At 38.9% G+C, this 24,473-nt stretch overlaps 1 protein-coding gene across 2 annotated transcripts in view; it reads left to right on the top strand.

Annotated features, from left to right (window-relative positions):
- MATK (megakaryocyte-associated tyrosine kinase) overlaps positions 1–24,473 on the top strand; it is a 716,676-nt gene that overhangs the window by 334,788 nt on the left and 357,415 nt on the right. For both annotated transcript variants that reach the window (XM_044054018.1, XM_044054017.1), the window contains one exon: positions 7,444–7,500. In XM_044054018.1, the coding sequence (XP_043909953.1) occupies positions 7,492–7,500 (9 nt within the window). In that variant the 5' untranslated portion in view covers positions 7,444–7,491. The remainder of the gene's footprint in view (positions 1–7,443; positions 7,501–24,473) is intronic.

Here is a 24,473-nt window from a genome sequence, read left to right as displayed (position 1 = left end):
TTAGCAAAAAACACTGAAGGAGTGCTTGCACTCTGTTATCATCTGCTACATGGAGCCAAGTAATTGAGATTCAGACATTCTAATGAGTTCACACCTCATTTGTATCTTCACCATGCTCACAGCCCTGAATCTACAGCATAAAAAGGAAATTATGTAGGTAGGAAACCTGAATGTGAAGAGACTTGTTTATGTGGATAAGACAGAAGGGGATATTACTTTGGTATATATCTGCACAGAAAATCTTTGAACTTGAAAAGTTATGCTTGCATTTTTCAGCTACATACTGCATATACAAAAATGTCATTAAGAAAAATCTTTTAAAATTTATATACACATATATATATATATATATATATATATATATATATATATATATATTATACACACATTAACAAATGCTACTTTTATCTGTATGCATTTCTTAGAAATGTACTGATGGCATGGGCATGTTTGTCAGGGCATTTCACTTTCTCGGATGCACAGCCTTATGAACTATTATAACAAGTGCTAATGTTACAACTGTTTTTATATACACATTATTCTATTGTTCTTTCTGTGAAATGTAAATGTCCCATATTGTCAATGACAGAGGGGATTTAGTCTTCTAGGATGGCCCATACACACCTCTAGGGAAGTGCTGGCCACAGGTAGACATGACTGGCAACAGCTTAAAATGGAATGTTTGGTGTTAAATCTGTACACATTTCGGGGACAGTTCATTTGACAAAACTTTTAGCATTTCTCTGATGGTTTATTAGCAAAATTTGTCATTTGCCTGTTCTTCTGAGAGAGTGGAAAGCAAAGTTAAATTTCTGTTTTGGCACAAACAAGATGTTTTGCTATTGTTACTCTCCTTGTTTTCGATCCAACCTTGTTTAATGTGTGATTGTAATATGTTACAACTACACAATTCCTTTTTTATATTTCAGTATCTTGACTGTTTTATGTTTCTCCAGTGTGTACTAGTGAAATGCTACTTTTTATGTGTTGTCTAGAAACAGGACGTTTAGTTATGTGAGACTTATGTATATTATCCTTCTGTTTTATTTTAGGTCACCTAGGACTATGGCACCAGGCGTCCCAATCCCCAAAAATCCCCTTCACTGACCCTGAGAATTAGGTCCTTGTGGAAGCTTTTAGGTAACATGGTGCCTTTTGCATGAGAGGAGACATGGGTATATGTCAGGCAGAATGTAAATTTGGCAGCATATAGTTACAGATATGAATGCAGTAGGCAGCCAGAGCAGGACATATGTTCAGATGTGCCATAGGGCCACTGACATGATTTAATTTGCACAGAGGAGAGCAGCTGCAGTGGCCCATGATTAGATGGGTACTGGCCTTGAGGTCTGCTACAGAGACACCACTGGCAGCAAAGAGAGTTCCTCTCCACTATCAGGATCCAGACAGCTCCCTGAAAAGTGCACAGCAGCATGTCATTGACACTGTTACTGCTGTTTTAGAAAGAAGAAGTATGTCCCAGGAGGAGCTTCCAGGTAGGCTTATGTATCTCAGTTGTTAAATATTTTTGTATAGTGAAATATTAAAAGCAATACATAAGTCCTGTTTAACAGTAAATTCATTTGGGAGGAGAGTTTTAGATTGATGCAGTTAACAACACATTCTGATTAATTACAGATGGGCTTAGATTGGGCTTGCCATCCAAGTTCTTGTTAAAAGTATCATTAATGGACATAAAAAGGGCAAAAAGTTTTAACTCCCTGTGTTACATTTAATTGTCATGATCTTTTGCTTAACTTCTTCCAGGACCATCAGCCATGGAAAGCATAGCATCATCTGTACATGGTAAGCCAAATATTTTTTGTCAGTGTTGATGAGCAGTTCAAAGAAATATATAATTTATCCATATTGGAATGTGGGTGCCAGGACTGTCATGTGTATTGCTGCACTGTCTGTAGCAGTGGTACCACTGTTAGTTTGTTAGCATACATTTGACTATAGTAGTGCAGCTATTAATTCCTTTCCTGTGTTTCTTGCTTATTATCACTTATTATCACAGGTGATCTTGACAGTGGAAATGTAGGACTCTTACCACCTGATGTCAGAGTATCAGCAGACTCTGATGATGATGGTGATCAAACAGAAGCACAGTCAGGGAGAGGGTGCACAGATTGGATCTGACACTGAGGCTGACATTCAGCCATCCCCTGTAATTCCATTGGACACAGCCAGTAAGCCTACGCCGACCCATTCCATTGAACCCTCAGATATTGGACAGGTGGAGGGTGAGACACTCGATCAGGGAAGTGTGGTTACTGCAGCTTCAATGCAAGTAGACTCTGGCTGTGACCAAAGTGTGGGTAAGGTGCTACATTGGAGGGTTGTTAGGGTGCTTGGAGGAGGCTGCTGTCCATCCTCCACCTCATCCAGGTGTGCCTTCCCATCTCACTAAACATCTATTTAGGGCTATCATGGAAGCACAGGCATGTTCCTATAGACATGTTTAGGGTTATAGATGTGGCACAGGTTGACATGCATGACTGGCTCCACCGTTGTCCAATTCAATGGATCAGATGAATGACATATTGGAACATGCGGTGTCTGTGATGGAATGTTTGCTGGGAGGGGGTTGGCATCCCTCGTGGGTGTATGTCAGCCACATCATCTGCTGTTAGCCAATGTGGTTGTACCAGTCATGCTTCCATAATGGCACTACTTCCACTGCTCCGTCAGTGTTTGAAGTGTCCATACCCAGACATGGCAGGACATCGGGTCATGGTCCTAGGTGTCCTCGTGATGGGAACTCATCCATCAGACATAAGTCATGTTCAGGTAGCAGCAATGCATCTGACTGTGGGCGTGGATGTGCCATTGCAACTCCTGCTAGAGACAGTTCTTGTGGTCGAGTATGACAATGATGAACTGCCACCTCTACCATGCATGGCTCACACCTGTCCAACATACCAAGACATAGAACTAGCACAGAGCTTGACAGTGTTCATGTAGACACACACACACCAGTTTTACCTGGAGGACCCATACAGACACACACATAACAGTTACATGGTTCAGCTGTGAAGCTTAAAGCTCATTTTGTCTCACTGGCCATTTGTTCCTTTATCTGAATGTCTGCCTGCTTCTCTTTCTTACTCACACACACTCACTGACCTTTTGTGTCAGCCTAGATGATAACTGTGCCGTATCCTTGTTTTCTATATTTTGGATACAGGGATACAGAACATTTGTGTCTGATGCTCAAGGTGCATAGCTGGCTTAGGGCTTAGTGTATCTGCATTTTGTGATGTTTTGCTAATTGTACGTTTGACATATTTTGGTCTTAAAAATTTAGACAGTTGACAGAATCAAACATCTTTTTGCATCAGTATTTTTAATAACCTTCTGAGGGTTGTGAAGTGTGAAACTGAAATGTGTCTCATTTCTTTCTAACTCTCTCTTTAATGATTTTCCACTACAAAAATATGATACAAAACTGAGGACATTTCAGTGAGCAGTACTGCTGAGAGGTATTAATTGTATGAATCTTTGATGCCTGAGGCTTACTACTTGATAGAGGACACATGTAGTCACATACGTCTCTGCTGTTACATGTGAAAGTAATTTCTGGACAAATCACCCCTCTTTAAACTTGCTTGCATTACCAAGTAACAACATGCAAGAATAGGCAATTCATTATTATTTTATTACAAAATGCAATCTATATTTAATACTTACCCTGTAAATCCAGCAGTTGCAACAGTTTTTGTTCAGGGATGACTCTTTCTGACACTAGCAGCACACTGCTAATCCATGGGTAGGTAAGGGTTGTGAGCATTGCCTGGCATCAATGTTACTATATGTATGTACATAGGATGAAGGTTTTAGACCCTTAGGTGGTGAGTGAGTGTGCTATGCATTGCTTCTTAGCCAATGTGAGAATGTTTTAAGCATGCCTATGTCTGTCTACACCCACAGCAGCTGCTGGTTCCCCCTCTGACTCCTCATCTGTATGTGGCTGTGGTGGCCTTGCCACTGGTGGTGTGATGTATGCCCCTTCCCCTTGTTGATCCTGCTGAAGCTGCTTTCTCAGGATGATGTTGTGTAGCATGTCACAGATAGTGAATATTTCAGTACATGTACATGGGTTGTACTGCAGGGCTCCCCCAGATGTATCTAAGCACAGGAAGCATTACTTCAGCAGCCCAAACACATGCTCTATGATATTTCTGTTTGAGTTTATGCCTCATTATGGCATTTTTCACTAGGTGTGTGTGAGAATTTCTAATGTGCATCATCAGCCACAGTTCCAGTGCAAAACCTGCATCCCCCAGTAAATGACACTGTGTGATATCCCCCCAGTGAACATCTGATACATTTGGGAGGTGTGCCAGATATGTGAATCATGGTAACTGCCTGAGTTGCCAGCAAACACATTCAAGATGATTCTCTTGGCATTACACACGACTTGGCAGTTAATCGAGTGGAAGCCCTTTCTACCCTTCCTTGTTCGCCGGGTGGTGCCTTCATTTCTATATGTGTACAATCTATGGCAACCAGTACTTCAGAGTAGTGTGCTACTGGGTAGAACTCCTTCATATTTGTGGCCCTGTCCTCAGGAGTACAGGGAAAATATATATAGTAACTGGCATGTTGGAGCATAGCATTCAGGAACTGATGGAGGATCCTGGATGCTGATGCCTGTAACACCCCCCAGTATGGCCCCTGTTGGTTTCTGAAAGGTTCCTGTAGCTACAATTCTACACACAGACTTTAAACTATGCACACATTTTTTACTCCACCATAAGGTCTTTTATCCTGTCCTGGTCTTTACTGACCCTGTTTGTTTCTCTCTTGTTAAGACCCAGAAGGGTGAAGTTTAAGCTTGCAACTGATCCACTTGCCACTGATTGGCTGTCAGTGAGTAAAATGTTGTTACGGTAATTATTTTTCCTTTTCAGCTAGTTTACTTGAACAATACAGTTCCTGAAGGCAACCATCTATCCATTTGCAGTGCCTACTTTTCATTCAATGGTCTTAAAATGCATAAAAACTAATTAATTATGTTAACTTATTCCCCCCAGTACAGCTCTTTTCAGTGTTAAAGTCAAAGTCAAAATAAACTTTATTGACATTCAGAAATCACACAAGTGCAAAAACTGAATGAAATTCCGTATCTCCAGACTCAGTGTGCAGAAAACATATAGACTATTTTCACAGACATTTACACATGTAACACCTGGCTATTACATCACAGACAAACCTTTAACTGTAGTTGTGGCTTGAGCCTTATTAATGCAAATATGCACAAGCAATAGTTGATGCCTAGAGGTGCAGTAGGAGGTAACTTCAGAAATGCCTGGAGACAGACTTGGCTTTAATGGGTTAACATCTAAATATATGCATCTGGAATTTTATTAATATGAGCATGTTCTTTTTTTTTAGGTAACCCTTATGCAACTCACCTTCCCCAGAACCACTGTATTCCTCCACTGGTATACTCTGGTAGTGTACTGCAAGACTCTGGCATCTTCCATTAGGTGGTATTTCTGTATGTCAGGTACAAACCATCCCACCTGATCTTGCAGCTTGCCTATATTATATACCCACTTTCTGTTCCACATTTCAGTTTATACATGCTCAGCAAAGTTTTTCTGCAGTAACCCAACCTCCTTACATTGGTTTCTGAAAGTGCATTCTACTGATTTAATCTCTCTTTCTTCATATGACGTCTGAAAATGGAAAAAGTGTACCAGATTTGGGCTTACCATTTGCCTGTATGGCATTTGATGGGAAACCCTATAATATTTTGGGTCCATTTCCGAATATATGCATCCAAGAGCCTTGTTAGCATTATCACTTAATTTCTGTATTGTAGTTTGTGAGTCATTTGAGGACTGAATTATGGCATCCACATCATTTCTCCTCTCTCCCCCTCTCTATGTCTACTAGATAAGCTTTACTGCCTCGCGGACTGCTTTCCTTGTAGACCTTTTTGCATCTTTACCCCATCCTCCCTTTATGCTCTTGCGGAGCTTCATTTCTTCACAACCATTAGATCTGTCTTTATCTAGGCCAGATATCTCCTAGTTCTGTCTTTATCTAGGCTAGATATCTTCTAGTTCTGTCTTTATCTAGACCAAATATCTCCTCTTCTCTCACTTCCTTTTTTTCCTGAGACAGGATGTTGTTTCCTTCCTTACACCTTCCTTTGTCTACTGTTTTTGTCATCTTTCCTTTTTCTTTGTTACTTTTTTGTAGTAGGAGTTACAGCAGAGTAAGCCAAGACAATGTTTGTTGGTAGGACAGACAGTAGTAAGTTGTGTTTAACTGTCACCTGACAGGAAACAGCTATAATTTTAGAAAAGAATGTGAGATTTTATTTCTGGAGTTAAAACTGTAACTATATGGAAGAGATGTGCTCTGTGCAGATAGTTCTTATAAGGTGAAAGATGGTCACACTTGTAAGTACGTTTACCTCTATCCATTACCTCCATCAGCATTGTTTGCATTTGTATATGTAAGAGGACTAGCAGAGGCAGTGTGGCCTTTTAATGAAATCTCTCTGGGTTTTAAGAGCTCCATTTTTAAGTACAGCCAATGGTTTGAACTGAATCACACTTTGCAGAATGTTACAGAGCCATAAGGAAAATGTGCAGTAGGTATTCCCTCTTCTATAAACTGAGCATGGTTTGAAGGAAAGGAAGGATAGGATGTTCAGTTAAACATAACATATCCTCAACTGGATTACTTCCATATACTCAACTGGATTACTTCCATATACTCAACTGGATTACTTCCATATACTCAACTGGATTACTTCCATATACTCAACTGGATTACTTCCATATACATACCATATACTCAACTGGATTACTTCCATATGCATACCATATACTCAACTGGATTACTTCCATATGCATACCATATACTCAACTGGATTACTTCCATATACATACCATATACTCAACTGTATTACTTCCATATACATACCATATACTCAACTGGATTACTTCAATATACATACCATATTCTCAACTGGATTACTTCCATATACATACCATATACTCAACTGTATTACTTCCATATACATACCATATACTCAACTGGATTACTTCAATATACATACCATATTCTCAACTGGATTACTTCCATATATAATTTTTCATGTGTGGATACTGTTTTAATTTGGTAAATCAGAACTGCTTGTGGTAGGTTTGTAGGTATATTTTTAAGATTACCCAGAACTTCTTAAACATTTAACCTAATTTCTAGTTTGTTTTCGTATTACCAATGTATGCACACTTGGCACAAGTGCCTGATCACTCCTGGTTAAATGCCTTGCAGGCACTCATTCCATCGTGTCAGTTTTTGCAAGTATGCTTTGCTTTGATGGATGATCCTACAATGTAAAACTCATTGTATAGGTTAGTATACCTGCTTTCTCTTTGCACATGATAACTTCTGCAACTTTCTTCTTTTCTGCAGATGGCTTCATTAACACAGTGCTGATTCTATAAGCAGGGAACTGAAGAGATGAACACAGTAAGTGAACATTAACAGATTTTCATTAATGGTGATTTTATCGTCCTCGCATTGTTCTTTATTTAACTGTGCACAACCTGTATATTGTTCTTTATTTAATTGTGCACAACCTGTATACCTTTGTAGTTATTGTGACTATTAATGAGTTGCTGCCTGGTGTCAAACCAGCACTTTGTACATCCTCCCCATAAAACTGGAAACGTTGAGATACTAATAATGTTTTAATCCATATGGTTCCTAATGGTATAATTCGCTGACAGTGGAGTTATAGGAAAAAATGTCATTGGCAGGCTACCCACCCCTGAAGGAAGGCAACAAATTAAAGGTTGTATTCATAGTTCTGGCTTTCTCACCTGCATAGCAGTTATCCTTGATGAGGGTTGCTATGCCTATATGCAAATACAGGCAGCATAGATTATTCACATTGACTGTAAGGAAATTCAAAGGTGTTTTGATAAAAATGCATATTTATAGCAAAAGAGTAAAGTACCTAAAGCTGAGTTAAATATATGAGAAGGAATACATGAAAGCTGTAGGCTTTGTATCACTTTGTATATACTCAGATATTGCTGACGAACTAGGTTATGCATAGTGCACTTGAAAGATTTAAGGCAACTAGTGGCCTCCACAGCTTTTATTAATAATAAATAAAAAATACAAAAGATTTGAATATGTTTTCTATAGGGGTATCCTTATGTGGACACCCATTAACATTAAAATGGGGAAGATAGGAAAGATTGCAAAAGGGGAAACACAACAAACAGGGAAACACAGAGATACTCATCAAGGGGGTTATACTGAAGAAAGTGTACTGTATTTTTGTTGGAGGATAGGCCCCCTCCTGTTTTCTCACATCTTATCCAGGTATGAGAAGGTAGAGCATTATCTTGGTCTCTTTATCTGACCAGCTCAGAGTCCAGCCTTGTGCCTTCATTCCAAGTGCCAGTGCCATAATGAAGAAAGTATGAGCAGGTCTATGGTTCACAGGTCTAGAACCACTCTCTCCAGAGTGTGACATCACCCTAACCAAACCTAGTTAACCAGCAGGGTCATTACACCTGTTACTGTTATTGTTGGCAAGTTTGGATTGATGAAAAATGCTTTGTCACCTACATTGTTTTTAAATGAATGCATTCACATTTGATTTATATGGTGGATAAAAGTCATTAATGAAATATTCAGGTTTATCTTATTTAGAATTGTTGCTGTTGCTGTGCATTGTTTAGAGTATTACACCTGAATGTCATTTATTCATTCCTCATGCAGTATAACAGCAGGGTTATTTTTTTTTGGGGTGGGGTGCTTTTTCTAGAAATAAATATTGCTGTGTGTGTGAGTACCAACTTTTAGTAAATGTTGAGTGCTTTGTGGTGATAAGATGTGTCAGACGATGTTAGATAGTCAGGTATGATACTTTGTGGTTGCACAAACTCAGATGCATATGACTCCACTTTGCCTTTTTTAAACATAGTCAGGTTAGAGACTAGAGGCTACTTGCATGTTCCTGCAGCATTTTGGGGACTGCTGAGCAGTGCTGCAGACTTTGCCACTATGTTTTGTTTTGATTTTACACACACCTCTAGATTTAAGGAAATTCAGAACAATGTTAAAATGAATTTACTAAAAAGGAATGAATTAGTATTATGGTCTGATTGCTTTGAACAAGGAAAAGCTAAGTTGCTATAATATGTAATGAAAGATTATAAGTTGGATGACTCTGTTAACCAGTTAATATTGACCATCTGTAAGAAATTAATTGAATTTGTAGATAATATGAGTGAAGAAAAACAGAACACTGTACCCCATTATATGAATATATATGAATGCTATCATCAAAGGTAAAATGACCTGCAAAGAAAGCTTGTCCAAGTTTTATGTAAGTTAATTATAAAGAATAATAATAATAACTTTGAACCAAAACGTTGAACTTCTTAGAGAAAATAAAAACATTTCAAATACGTGGAAATATAGACAGCGTCACAGAAAATAGTACTGTTGGGAAATATAGACTGCGGAGGAATCTAATTAATAATAAACTGAGATAGTCTGTTAACAGAGTCAGAAAAAAGAGAGGTTGGAAACCTGCACAGCCGAAAAAAACTCTATAATAGAGTATTAGTACAGCGGAGCTATACACTGCAAAACACGTGTAGATATGGGAACATAAGAAAAAAGCTGAAATGGTAAGGGGAAAAAAACTGTAAGAGACCTGTCAGACTGAGGCACACATGATGAAATAGGTACCTGATAGACAGCTGTAGTGCAGTTTGGAATGCTGAGAATATAGCAATGACAAACACGTACCTAGCTATAAATATACAGAAAGTATAAATTGTAAATTGTTAAATGAATACCTGTAATCTACATGTAACGGTTCTTCACACATTATATACTATGATCTAAATGTTGCAATCTTGCACAAGGGCATACAATATAGAAGTAAATTACATATGTAAGATAAACTATTGATGTAGTCATTAAATTACAAAAACAGAAATGCACAAGTGACGTGCAGCAAGAACCAGTTCGACAGATCTTGGCTGTAATGGGCATAAGAGCTAAAGACAAATTTCACTATGAAGGATTACTTTAAAATGACATTAAGGAGTTTGCTTGAATTGTCAAAGTGGTGGATTGCATGTGCGAGTAACGTTTGTCCTCCAAGTGACACTAGTTTTGTGGTTAGGTTAGCTATGCCTTCCAGTATTTGTTTGTCTTAAGCTGGTGATTTTGAAGATTAGATTGTCAAGTTCTTTAATGTGTTTTTAGAATTGTTTAGGGTGGCCCAAGAAAATATTTTTGTCGTATCTCAGAAATTCAGACTGACGGTTTTCATGTCATTGTGTTTAGTATTAACAGAGTTTGGAAAGGCTGTTTTTCAGTTCTTGATATGCCCTCCTAAGTTTTAGCTGGTTTCTCAGTCGGGGGGGGGGGATAACCATTTTTTTAACTGTAAGTCTCCTGTGGTTAATTGACAGAGCTTGCTTTGAATAGGGATTATGAGATTTCAGAAGTTTGATAGGGCAAAGATGGGGTTACTGTCATTTTGTATAAATGACCCGTCTAGCATTATTAGTTAATAGTATGGATTCATTCATTTCTGGAAAGCATATAGTTTCTGTGATCGTCGACATTAAGTGAATAGTTTTGAAGCTGCAAGTGTCAAGGATGAGCACCTTTTATCTGTGTGTGTTAGGTAAGACTCCTATTTGTCACAAGTCATCTAGAATATTAGTTACAGCTATGTCTAACAGGGAATTACATCCCAAATGGGATTTGGTATCAGTTATTATTTAGTTGTTAAGTGTTTAGACAATTGATAAGTTAACCTTTTGTATACTTAGCCAGTTTACATTAACATCATTTAGCAAAGTTAATTTCTTATTACCACAGTATTGGGTATTTCCTTAAAAATGGGTGTTAGCTAAATCAGTGGATGATGGCAGAGGCAAGCCAGTATCCAGCTTATACGGTACTTTCCCCTTTTAGTTGTTTGCTTTGATTTTTATAGGGTATTTTAGTTTCACAACAAATGGGATAGAACGTGTCATCTTTATTTTTTTCTCCAAAATCTCTATTTGAATTTTCAGATATTAACAATGATACATCCAATCAAACACACAAAACAAATAGTACATACAAAAAGGAAACATTCAAAAAAAACTAATAACACAAGAAATATATATACACTATAGACAATAGAAGTCACTACATCATCAAATGGCGTATAAAAGGTTTTTAACATCACTTAAGAAAGTGAGGGGATAGTATAAGGGACATATGTGCTAGCCTGTGTAACTAATTTATCACTGTTTCTGCATTTTCTGTGTGTTTCTACCAAAAAAACAAAAAAAATAATCCTTGTTTTCCCGCCTTCCTCGACTAGTTTTGACCAGTTTACAGGCATTGCTGTATTCTGGGCTGTGGTGTAGTTCCTGTGTTGTCCATTACCTTACTTGGATAGAAGGAAGATTCTTTGCTCACCAGTGGGAGTGGGGAGCCTTGAGCAGCCTACCTGTCCTTGGGGGAAGTGACCTCAGCACAAGAAGCTGTAGTAATTGGTTGTTTTGGACCATTTCTAGCTCTTTTGTAGTTCACTGTTTAAGGTTGTTTTGGACCATTTCTAGCTCTTTTGTAGTTCACTGTTTAAAATCCGATTTGCACAGCTTTGTGCGGTCAGGCACATAGCGCCGGTTAAACAAGGTTAAACTTTTTCTGGCTCCGCCAAGTCTGCTGTTCAAATTTTCCCTTAAGGAAGCTCTACTTTTAGTATAACCAGACTACTCACTGTATTATAAGCCTAGCACTTGTTCTCAATACTTCTCTACTAAGTAAGCACTCTCGTACTAAGTAAAGCACTACATCTACTTACCACCCCTGTGAATACTCACTTCCCTTAAAGGTATACCACTCCCTTATACTGTTCTAGCATGTCGAGTGGTAGATTACTAGCGTCGTCTCCAGTTCAGCTGGTCAATATGGGTATCTTGAGACAATGCTACAATTGTCTCATGTACACAGACAATCCTCTCCTCCTCCCAACAAACACAAATACATGTGAGAGATGCAACTATATAGCCAAACTGGAGGCTGAACTCTCTCAACTCAGGGCTGGCATGACCAGACAGGAGGAGATGGCAACTACACACACAAAAATCCCAGTCCCACATAGACCTACCACAACTGCAAACCAAACACATAACAACACAAAGACATACTCAGAGGCTCTAATAAAAACTTACCAAAACAACAGAGGCTCCCAAAGCAGACATCCAAAAATCCACCGCCTCAAAACAAAACACATGTAACACATACTTCAATAAATCAGTGTGTCGACCAATCGCAGCCCTTAAGGCCAAACACCTTGCCTGATACACTAGTAATAGGTGACTCCATAGTCAGACACACTGATGTCCCACTGACCAGGCTGAACAAGGAGAAGGTGACTGTGAGCTGTCTATCGGGAGCTAGGATCTGCCACATAGCACACACACTCAGGTCACTCCAAAGCAAGTACAAATATGACTCCGCCATTGTCCATGCTGGTGTGTATTACCTGAGACATACCTCCCTCGACTACATGAAAAGTGACATAGAGGAGCTCTCCATTATGTAGCCCAGGCTGGTATGACTCTGACCCTGAGCAGCATCTTGCCCTCACCAAGAATGATACCACAATACAAAGACAAGATGATCAGCTTTAACAATTGGCTCAAGTACTGGTGTCATTCTAAGGGGATCCAATGTCTGTCTGCCTGGGATGATATGTTGGACAAGCCACGCTGCTTCACAAGGGATGGCTTACACCTGTCACCACTGGGCTTCCGGATATTGGATAAGGCTCTTGCCACCCCCATAGTGCCTTTTTTAGGCAAGGCTCAAAAGACAAACCCACCTCCTTAGAAAACAAAAATGGAAAAAATCTAAGGGTAATGCTGCTAAATGCCAGAAGTCTAAATCTCAAGATGCAGGCACTTGATGCACTCCTCAGCATGGAGAACATCGACGTCCGTGCAGTAACTGAAACCTGGTTCAAGGCTCCTGAGAGCACCCCAGCGCTACCAGGCTATACCTCGTATCATGCTTTTCGGCCCCAAAACCCAGGCCGAACCACAAAGGGAGGGGGAGTGTCTATACTCATAAAGGACACCCACACCTCCAGGTTAGTAGCAACACATGAAGCATTAGAGACCATACAGGTGCAACTAACCATAGGCAAAACTGCTATACAACTGGTAGCATGTTACAGACCACCCTCCCAATCTCAAGAACCCCACTCAGCCTTCCTGAAGACATTGGAGGATATGAATGTATCACAAAATACCATCATACTGGGAGACTTCAACTACCCAAACATAGATTGGGTACATTATTCTAGCCCTAATACCCTAGCCCAAAGGTTCCAGGAATTCATAAATTCAAATGCACTGGAACAACTAGTCACCTCTCCCACTAGGGGAGATAATATACTAGACCTGATCATCACAAACATGGGGACAAAATGCTCCACACCGAAGTATACCCCTCACTAGTGAGATCTGACCACAAACTAATCACCCTGGATATACATATCCCACCTCCACCCCCAGCACAAAAGACCACAGTGAAAAACTTCTCAAAAGCAGACTTCACTCTTCTTAAGACTGAGATGGTATCCTTTAAGCCCACTGTGCCAGTGGATACCACATCCCACAATGCCAAATCCTTCACAAATGCTTTCTATGGACATCTCCAAGAATGCATGGATCATGCAATCCCAAACAAATCCAAGTCCCTCTCCACCAAATGTAAGCGTCCTGTCTGGTGGACCCCAGCCATAAACAAATTGTATAACAAAAGAAGGAAGCTACTGCATGTCAGAGCGAAATCCCATGAAGGGAAGACATCTCTGATCAACATTAGCAGAAAACTATGTTCTCTCATAAAAACATCCAAGGCAAACTTTGAGAGAAAAATCGCTAAGGACACTAAAGATAACCACAAAGCCTTCTTCAGCAATGTTAGAAACCTGGACTGAAACCCTCAGATATGGTGAGAGTTGGTGCACAACAACAAAAATACACTGAACCCACAGATATTGCTAACATTCTGGCTGACAGGTTCAGTGCAAATTTCTCCCCTCCTTCACCCCCAAAAGAAGAAATACTTATCCCAGCTGAATGTAATCTCCCTGTCATCTCAGATGTCCAAGTGAGAACCTCCCTAAACAAAGCAAAACACAGCATCAATGGGACCTGACGGTATCCCGGGGTGCGTGTTACGTGAACTCCCAAGAGGAGCTAAACCCACACATAAAAATGCTATTTAACCTTAACCTTACTTCGGGATATGTACCTGAAAACTGGCGTACAGCAACAGTGGTCCCACTCCACAAGGGGGGTGTCTCTACAGACCCTGGAAACTACCGCCCCATAAGCTTAACTAGCCTGGTCTGCAAAGCTATGGAAAGAATCATTATGGAACTCATAAACCGAGACATGGGGGACCTACAGACACTTGACCCCACCCAGTTCGGCTTTGTAAAGGGCAGATCCTGCCTTTTAAACCTGGTTGACTTTTTCGTCACTAGAGCCATTGATGAGGGCAAAGCAGTCCATACAGCATACCTGGATTTGGCTAAGGCCTTCGACACAATACCCCACTCAGGCATCATAGATAAGCTAAACAGCTTAAAAGTAAACCCTTATGTCTCCAGATGGGTTGCAAACTGGCTAAAGGACAGAACCCATAAAGTTAAAATCACTGGAGCAATGTCAGACTCAAAGCCAGTCACAAGTGGTGTCCCACAGGGATCTGTCCTGGGACCCCTCTTGTTCGGCATTTATTTCTCAGATGTTAAAGCAAACATGGGAGGGCTGTGGCTGACAAAGTTCGCAGATGACTGCAAACTAGGTGCCATAGTCGATACACCAGCAGACACACACATCCTACAAAAAGGCCTCACTGAAACGGACAACTGGTGCCGTAGTCACGGCCTTAAACTAAATGCCAAAAAATGTATAGTCATCCCTTTTGGAAAAAACAAAGTACCCAGAAATTATCACATAGACAGCAACCCACCGAGTACGGAAAAAGTAATCAGAGACCTAGGGACCCAGGTAGACAGCGACCTCTCATTTGACACCCACGTTGCCAAAGAGGTTAGAAAAACATTCTACCTTGCAAACCTCATCATGAAGGTTTTCACATCCAGATCCAAGGATGTCATTGTACCCCTATATTCCTCCCTCATCAGACCCATGGTTGAGTACAATGCCCCATTTGGTATGTACCTCACCCGGCATTTGCAACAGCTGGAGAGACCACAAAAGTACCTCACCAAAAGGATCAAGGGTCTCCAACATATGTCTTATTCTGCCAGACTAAAGAAACTTCAGCTGTATTCAGTAGCATACCGCCTGCTCAGAGGTGATCTCTGCCTGACGTACAATGCCATGTCCAATCAGGATCTGATGGACATGCTCCACCTCAAAAATCCAAATCCATCAGGACCACGAGAGCTAAAGACTTAAACCTCGGCACAAGTATGAATAGGACATGCTGGAGGGATAGATTCATAACCCAGAGGCTTCCCATGCTTTGGAACAGGATCCCAGTTCGTATTAGGCAGAGCCCCTCACTGACTCTCTTCAAGAGAAATCTTGATGAGTGGATGGGAGATCGTAAGTTTACCCCAGGGGTCACATCTGTGTCACTGCTAGACAGAGGCACAGCAAACTAATTCTATTATATAAGGGGACCTTCATTGTGTCAATACTAGACAGAAGCACAGTATTCTAGATTTATTCTGTACATTTTTGTACCATTTCATGGGGTTGCAAAAGCCACATCACTATGGCTAGGCTTACAAATGCCCCAGGGCAGATAGCCTAGTACTATACTATGAAACTATGAAGAAGATAACTATAGAAATTCAATCACTTATTATACTTAATGTAATTAGGGAATACAATTAGATATATAAAACGGAGAAAGGGAAAGAAGAGAGGAAAAAAAAATAAAAAAATAAAAACTGGTTATAATGCAGTTACATGGCTTAGTGGCCAATCACTTTGGCTATGGTGTGCAGGGTCCTGGGTTCGAGCCTTGCAGAACATGTCATTTTTAAAAAATTATAAACACCATTTATGGCCTCTAAGTATTACCACACATTTTAAGATAAATACTTCCTTTTACTTTCATCTGGTATTGTTTGAAACCGAAATGCAACTCCTTCCATTTTTACATAAAGTAGTCCACACATGCTCTCAGTCAGTTTGAAGTTGTTGTTGTTGTGTCTTTCGGCTTTTCCCGGTTAGGGGTCGCCACAGCGGAACTCTGGTCTGCTAATGATTGGCAGTAGATTTTTACGTGCCGAGTTGCCAGCTCTGACGCACAACCTTCAATGAAGGTGCGCCCATTCACGCATATCTCCACACAGAAGACGCTCTAGCTGAGAATCCAACAGGACAACATCATACTGTGAGGCGACAATGCTACCGCAGCACCTCCACCGCAAGTATAGTTGAATTTGGGGTTGCTGATTAATAAGGCAAACTGGTATTAGCTAACCTTTCTATACTGCAGAGGGCAGTAGGTAATGGGTTTGCACATCTTCCATTAACTTGCATTCTTCGGCTTTTAGTGTCATCTCAGTACACCAATACAGTCTCATATTCTCCTTCATGTAGAATATAAAGTTATATTCTGTACTACCAGCTGGAAATATGATAATTTTAATAAACGTTTTGCCCGTGCAGTGTACTGTTATTGTTTATTTTATCTAGTTAGCAAAAAAAAAAAACAAACGTGAATAGTAAGTACACTGTCAACTATAATATTAGATTATCATCTTTACAAAGATGTGTCTTAGTCAGCTGTGGTGGTGCAGCAGTTAGCGTTGTTGCCTCACAGCAAGAGGCTCTCCGGTTCGATTCTCAGCTGGAGTGCCTTCTGTGCAGAGTCTGCATGTCCTCCCTGCGATCAACTGAATGTTAAAGACATGCAGTTAGGTGTGTGTGTGTGTGTGTGTGTGTGTGTGTGTGTGTGTGTGCGCGCCTTCTCTGAAGGTTGGGCGCCGAGCTGGCAACTCGACACTGTAAAAATCCACTGCCAATCATAAGCAGACCGGTGATCCACTGTGGTGGCCCCTAACCAGGAAAAGCCAAAAGACAAGGCTTTACAAAAATATGTCTTAATCTGTAACAGTTTGGGTTTTGCGGAGCAGAAGTGAATAGAGGCTGAGAAAATTTAACAGTGTGTACTTCTGTGAAGCCATATGACCAGCAACCAGTGGTCTGATTACAGCAGGTCGGTACCAGAGCCATGGTACAGTATCAAAAATGTAAATGCTCTTTTGCTAATGTCCAGGAGATGGTCAGGAAAAGTGAGTTTACCACAGCAAACTGGAGAAAGAAAATAGTGACTAAAGTAGATTTGCTAGAACAATCTGCTGCAGAAAAATTACAGATAAGTTAACAACCAGATGAAAAAACCCTGCGACAACACTGTGCACACACTAATGGGAATCAGTGATTGATAGCTGAAGCCATGAATTAAATCTGTAGCAGCCATAAACAGGTATGCAGTTCATAAGACACCGTGTGAAAAAGTTGAGAAACAAAGACAGGGCAGGTAGAACTTAACATCAAGGCAGCACAAATTAGTACGCACTCATGCCGGCAGTCCGATGTGGAACGTAGGCTGAAGAATAGATACTTATTCAAGTAATAAGACTGAGACTACAGCTTGTATTGTATCTTGGTGATGAAAAGGCGGCTTGTATTATATATAAAAACCTGATCTAAGTAAGCTGATTCTGAAACGTGTGCATTGTTGCATTTGTGGTTAAGTTGCTCAGTTTCTGTGTGCATTCGGGATACACCGAACTTCCCTGCTATAGTCTAAGTAGCATGAGACAGAAAATGTAGGCATATACGTTAAACCTCTTTGGAAAAAACATCCTCACTGGTTTTAATTTCAAGAATGTGTTTCCATCACTTAATTGCTCAAAGTCAAGGGAGGGTTACTCTTTCAGAAAGGGGATTTTACTGGGGCTGTATTTGTCTGTTTTGTGTGAGTGTACATGCACACATGCACCCATACAAGTAATAATCACACATTTCCTGGAAAAGTAATTAATGTGGCTTTTATTTTATGATACACTTTCAATCACTTGATTATAGTCATTTGAGGTTTATTCAGTCAGAGTCCTACAGAATAACAGTTTTTTGCCAGAAAAAAATATTTTGATTATAATAATTACATGTATAAACCTTATAAAAATTTAGATGAGGTCTAAGGGATTTAAGCATGCAAGCCAAGTATGCCCTGAAAGGATTTCTCAAAGTGAATGGGGTGTGTGTGTGTGTGGGGGGGGGGACAAGTGATGTAGTTCCTGGAAAATAATATTACATTTGTATTGCTTCTTTGATGCAATCACAATCAAACAAGCAACAGCCATTTGGAATGGGACTGTTTTGTGGGAACCATGACTGTGTCTGTGAAATTTGCTTTAATCCTTTCCAAAAAAGCAGTTTATTTTCAGACTTTTTTTGTCCTATAGAGTGCTACAATGGTGTAGAGGGATGAAACCATAACTATATGACTGAATTGATCCAGGTTTGATTAGCTGCAGGGAGGGATGGGCAGGTGCTGGTTGCTGAAGCTACTTGGGGGGAGGCGTGGTTCAAGGAGGGGAGTTGCCTTCAAACTTAATCAGTGAACATACAAGCTCATGCTGGAAATGGGTAGAGCATTAAAAAAATGGAAGGTAGAGATGGCTGAACCCCCAGCACACCCTTTATGATATGCAAGTGTCCCCAGTGATATCTGGGCAAGTTCAGAGGGGTAGAAGACAAACTGTTAGACTGGCATTGACCTGGGGCACTGTGGGCCCTGCTTGTAAAATGATGTACTAAAGCAACTAAAAAAAGATTTGTTTTTGTCTTGTGATTATGGCCAGTCAAAACAAACCCTATTGAAAATTATTTTGAGCATATTGTTTCTGTATACAGTACTTCCTCTAAAACATTTTTGGCAGAGATTTTACCATTTGGTTACAACCATACCAATTTACCATGTCAGATAGTGGTTATTCTGCACGAAAATTTTATGAGTGGTGTGTGAAATTATCTGGAAAGTTTTAATAAAATACTGTTTTTACAGATAACATATATCCTCTGAAAGTGTGGCTATTCTGTGGACCAAAATGTAAACAGAATTAGCTGAAATAATTTTCAGATAAAGAAATGCTTACAAGTCTTGGTTTAGATGCATATTTCAGAGAAAAGATATGAAGCATTTCTCAGAAAAAGTGTCACAGTGTTATTTTGCACATTATTTGTCACTTAATCAGAATTAAAGGAGGTATTCTGTGTCAGGTTAGAGTGTAGTCTGTATGTAGAATGTGCTTAATGTTTTCTAGAAAAAAGTCTTGTGACAGATTTTTGGGACAATTTTCTGTCATGTGAGTGAAGCAAAATGAGATTTACTTTGTCAAAATATATGTAATTCTAACGGGACACAGGATTTCAGTAGCTGAAGTACTTCATAGAAGATATAGTTGTTGTATAAAGGCTGTTATTCCAGATAAGTTATATGTTTGCTTGATTGTGTGTGTAGGTAGTATGGTATACAGGCATACTTCAAACAAATGGGAGTGTGTTTGTGTGAATCTAGCTGAAATAATACTTGATAAAATAATTCGGTACTTACGTATTATCGCAACCAGATTTTCAAGCTTAAAATATTCGCTTGTATTTTCCTTAAATAAACGGAATTAACGGTATTAAAACTAAATAATGTCTTTTCTATAAAAGTTTTAAGTTATAGTAGTATTTAAACTTGAAAACACAGAGAAAAGAACATTTGAAAATAGCTTGACCCTTTTTTACCGCTATTTACGCATGTCAGTAAAGCATCTCTGCATGTGTTCCATTTCTCGTGCTATACAAAAGTTGTCAAAGCTCTAGTCAAAAGACATATAGTTATTAACCATCTAAGTTGATTGCTGTAATCTTAGTTTTGTGAAAAATGCGATTGTGGGATTTACCCAACACAGATAAGGAGGCAATTCAGTTATTTCAACAGTATGGAATTATACACAGTTTAAAGGAATGCAGTTCAGGACATGAAATGAAATTATACTATGGAAAACAAATATTTTGGAAATGCAACTCTACTAAATGCTACCAGCATATAGGAGTTCGAAGGTAACTTTTTTGAAGGAAGTAGAATTTCTTTCATAACTGCTGTTCGTTTTATATACTGTTGGTGTAAGCAGTTAACTAGCATTAACTTTTGTCGTGAAGAATTGGATATGGCTGACAAAACAGTTATCGACTGGAGTAATTATTTAAGGGATGTATGCACCATGGAGTTGGAAAAACAAGAGAAGAAAATGATCGGAGGGCCAGGGCATATAGTGGAAATTGATGAAAGTTTATTTACTCGGCGGAAAAATAACAGCGGTCGTATTCTACCTCAACAGTGGATTTTTGGAGGGATCTGTAGGGAAACGAAAGAAACGTTTGTAGTAAAAGTGCCTGATAGAACTGCCTCTACATTGTTTGACCAAATACAAAAAAACATCAAAGAAGGTAGCATTATATATTCAGACTCCTGGAAAAGTGGAGAAACAAGAAACAGCGAGGAACTGCACGTCACCATCTACATTCCTATCTTGTTGAATATATGTGGCGTGAAACACAACTATCACATTCAAAAGACTGCTTTGAAGAACTACTAAAAGCCATCGCTAACAACTTTCCTCCACAAAAAAACAGAAAATCCATACCAAGTACCACACCAATTAACCAACCAACTACTTCCAAGCTGTCAACAGTAAAAAACAAAACAACACCCAGTGAACAATCCACATCTTCTGAACTATATACACTGACTACCAATATAACAACAACTGAAGAATCCACAATTAACAATATTTAACAGTAGAACCCTAATAGCTATGAAAATTAATGACATTCGAATATACCGAATATACATGACAACCAAGAAAGAAACAAAGCAGTATTCTGAATTTACTTATATTACTTATATTGCATATGTACCATTTAATAAATACAGTTTAACCATTAAATACTTTTCCTCAATCACTTACCTTGTCTCCATTTTCTTCTTTTTTGTTTTAAGTAATCCAAGAACTGAATAAAGGAAAATAAATCTCCACATGTGTAACACATCCCAACGATAAATCCCAAACCAAAAGCTCCTTCGATTGCCCCAACGATAGCTCCAAAAGTCCTTTGTAACCAAAGTAAGTTCCAATAATAGCTCCCAAAGTCGTTCGATAAGTCCACCAAAGTCCTTCGATAAGTCCAAATTTTAAAATAACATCGACTGCCCCAACGATAAATCCAAAAGTCCTTTTTAACCAACCGAAGTTCAAACGATAGCTCCCAAAGTCCAAAAACACCGATTGTCCCAACGATATATCCAAAAAAACCACAAATGAAGTTTCAGCGATAGTTTTCAACTCCTTCGATAGCGATCCCCAAATTCTTCGATAACTCCTTCCCATACAAACACCTTCCAACGATACATCCAAAAGGAAAACGATCCCCAAATCCTTCGATAACTCCATTCCGATACGAACACCTTCCAACGACAGCCAAATTGGTAAAATCCTTCCATAATTCCTATGCGACCATCTCCTTTTGACGACAGCTCTGAAATGGAAAGCACCTTCAAAGTTCAGCTATAAATATATGTACCAACGTAACGCTCGTTTTCAGCACACTACGCACGTATCCAAAAAATTTACCCATAAAAACATTAAAAAAAACCCCACCAATATCCCAGCATACTTTTAGACACACTACCCTTCCCTAATACACTATATTTTTTTAAATTTAAACTAAAGGCGGAAAGTACAGTACATCGCAAAATCTGGTTGCGATAATACGTAAGTACCAATAATTCTTACATACTTTATTGTTTTTGTACTTGTCACTGTGAGATTTAAAAGGAGTTTGCTTTCTGGCAACAGTATGTATACGGTCTGAGTTGAAATACTTCCTGAAGAAATCATCATTGCACATTTTGATTTTATGAATTGATTTTGTGACTTAGACATAGGTCAATAAAGTCTAGCATGTTAGGTTGTGTGTATAGTGAAGACATAGTGTTTGTGTTTGAAAAACAAGCTAAAAAAATATAGCTCAAAAAATGTACCTGTCACAAATAAGGTTATCATGATACATCAGTCTGTGTGTGAAATGAAATCTAATACTTTCCAGAGGAAACTGGCCTTTTTCTTTTACATATTTTCTATCATTTAATAATAATGAAACGAGATGTGGAATATCAGAAACTGTTTTTTCTGAGAGGCTATCATTTGTATGGCATGCTACAAAATACTCATAACAAAAATAGCTCTTGCAACTTGTATATTTAATCAGTTTCTGTCACTTGATCATATTTAAATTATGTTCTCACTCTAACACTGTTATTAATTAAAGTGACCATTTATGTGCAAAAAAATGAATGGAGATGACCGATTGTGTTGGAAAAAAAAGTATATTTTATATATTTTTTTTAAATTTATTTATACTATACGTGCTGTCAGCCGCTCCTAGGCATAAGACATTTTTTTCTATATCAGACTATTTCTGGGGAAGTAGATGTTTTAAATTTTCTTCCATCTTTGGTTCACACTTGAAATGCAACACATGTGAAGACAATAACACAAAAATACATGCTCTGATGGAGCTATGTACTGTCACGGCTTCACTATATAACAGCAACAAAGATCTACTGTTTTCACCTTCTGGTACAGAAAATGGACATTTTGCAGTCCATATGTTTCATAATTGCAGACCAGTGACACTCACAAATAAATCCTCTGTTGCTGCCTGCAAGGTTAATGTGTGAGCAAATCAGTCATTCCAGATCTGTGTAGACAAAAAGGTGGCATGCGCGTATGTCACCTCATGCTAAGAGATGCAGGCCATTGAAAATATCATATATTCTGTCCTGTTTTACTATACAAAAGCAAGATAAGCCAAGCATGTGACTTGAAGACATATGTCAAGAATGAGTTTGAAATGGTCTTATCCTGTTATCTGCCCTTGAGAGCCATTTTAAGCCTAGTCAGTTTCTCTTTCTGTGCTTGAAATAACCTGTTCCATTTCATTATAGACTGGTCTTTCCATCCCATGGTCAATAATTATGTATTACCCCTAATGAGAATAACTGGTGTTGTGCAATAGGTATTTGAGGGGACTCATCCATGGGATAAAGCATTTAGGAGCTGCCTCTGTCCATTAGTTGTAGAGGGGCAGTTACGGGATAATTTTTCTGTTTTCCATCCATAGATCTAGGTTGCCCTTGAATATGGACAGGGATGAACTTTGTTTTATGTGGCTGGGGAGTCTGTTCCACAGCAGCAGTATCCTCTGCAAGATATACCTGTCCTTCCACACTGTTCTGTTGATGTTGCAGAAGAGCTTCCTAACCCAAGTATTTCTGGTGCATTTCACTTGCTGATGTGCATTAAATCCATCAGTAATGGGTCAGAGGATGCCTTGTATTCCAGACACAGGTCACCTCTTAGCAGTCTGTAGGATAGTGAGTACACTGACAGATCTTTCTTCTCTTTTTCCTTACAATTTTTAATACATCCAAGTTCAGTTTAGATTTTTTTTCCTTTTTGCCTGTGCTTGCCTTTTTTTTCTACCGACTCTGTTGGAACAATTGTGTAATTTTCTGTGCACTTAATGTTTTGAGATGAAACAATGTTATCATTCTCTGTTTTCACTTATATCCATTACATTTTCACTTACCTAGATTAGTCTGTTTTTTCTCCCTTGTTATTTGTTGTGACCTTCTCAGGTTCTTTTTTATTATTTTCTTTCACATGTTTTGAATTCATAGATCCTCGTATACTTGTTTTATGCAAAGGTTATTCAGTGGTATCCAGTTTAAATAGGGATTGAGTGATTTTTACCTCCAAAGGTCACTTCCCTTTCTAGAAGTGTTCTATGTACAGTTTGCCTAGTGTTATATATTTGGAATGTAACGTCTGTTTGCAGGAGTGCAATGTATCCTAAAAGTAGTCAGTCTGTATATTTATTCTTGTTTAATGAATTTTTTGTTTAGGGAAGCACCTGCTTTTAGTCAACATTTCTCTATTTAGACATATCAGCAGCCCTTATTACTTCTGCAAACCTGTATATAACTTTAAATAAACATGGCAACTCTATTCTTAGCAGAAGAGTCTGAAAGTTAATATAACTACTCTGTTTATTTGACAATCTTATCCTAAATTGGTGTATGCACAACATGCAATATCATCATGTGTCTTGCAGCATGCAGTACGCCATTTAAAAATGACAAAGTTGGTGCCATTTTTCATTAATACAGATGGGCTTTGCATGAACAGATGATTTGTTATTTTAATTAGCATGACAGCCACTAAAAGTGATATCATTTAATTTACAAAAAAATAAGTTATCAAAGAAGGAGTTGGTCAT

The sequence above is a fragment of the Protopterus annectens genome, chromosome 13.part0 (genome assembly GCF_019279795.1).
Source record: "Protopterus annectens isolate FY-2018-M chromosome 13.part0, PAN1.0, whole genome shotgun sequence".
In the NCBI taxonomy this organism is placed as follows: domain Eukaryota; kingdom Metazoa; phylum Chordata; order Ceratodontiformes; family Protopteridae; genus Protopterus; species Protopterus annectens.
This window is presented reverse-complemented; position numbering and strand designations above follow the sequence as displayed.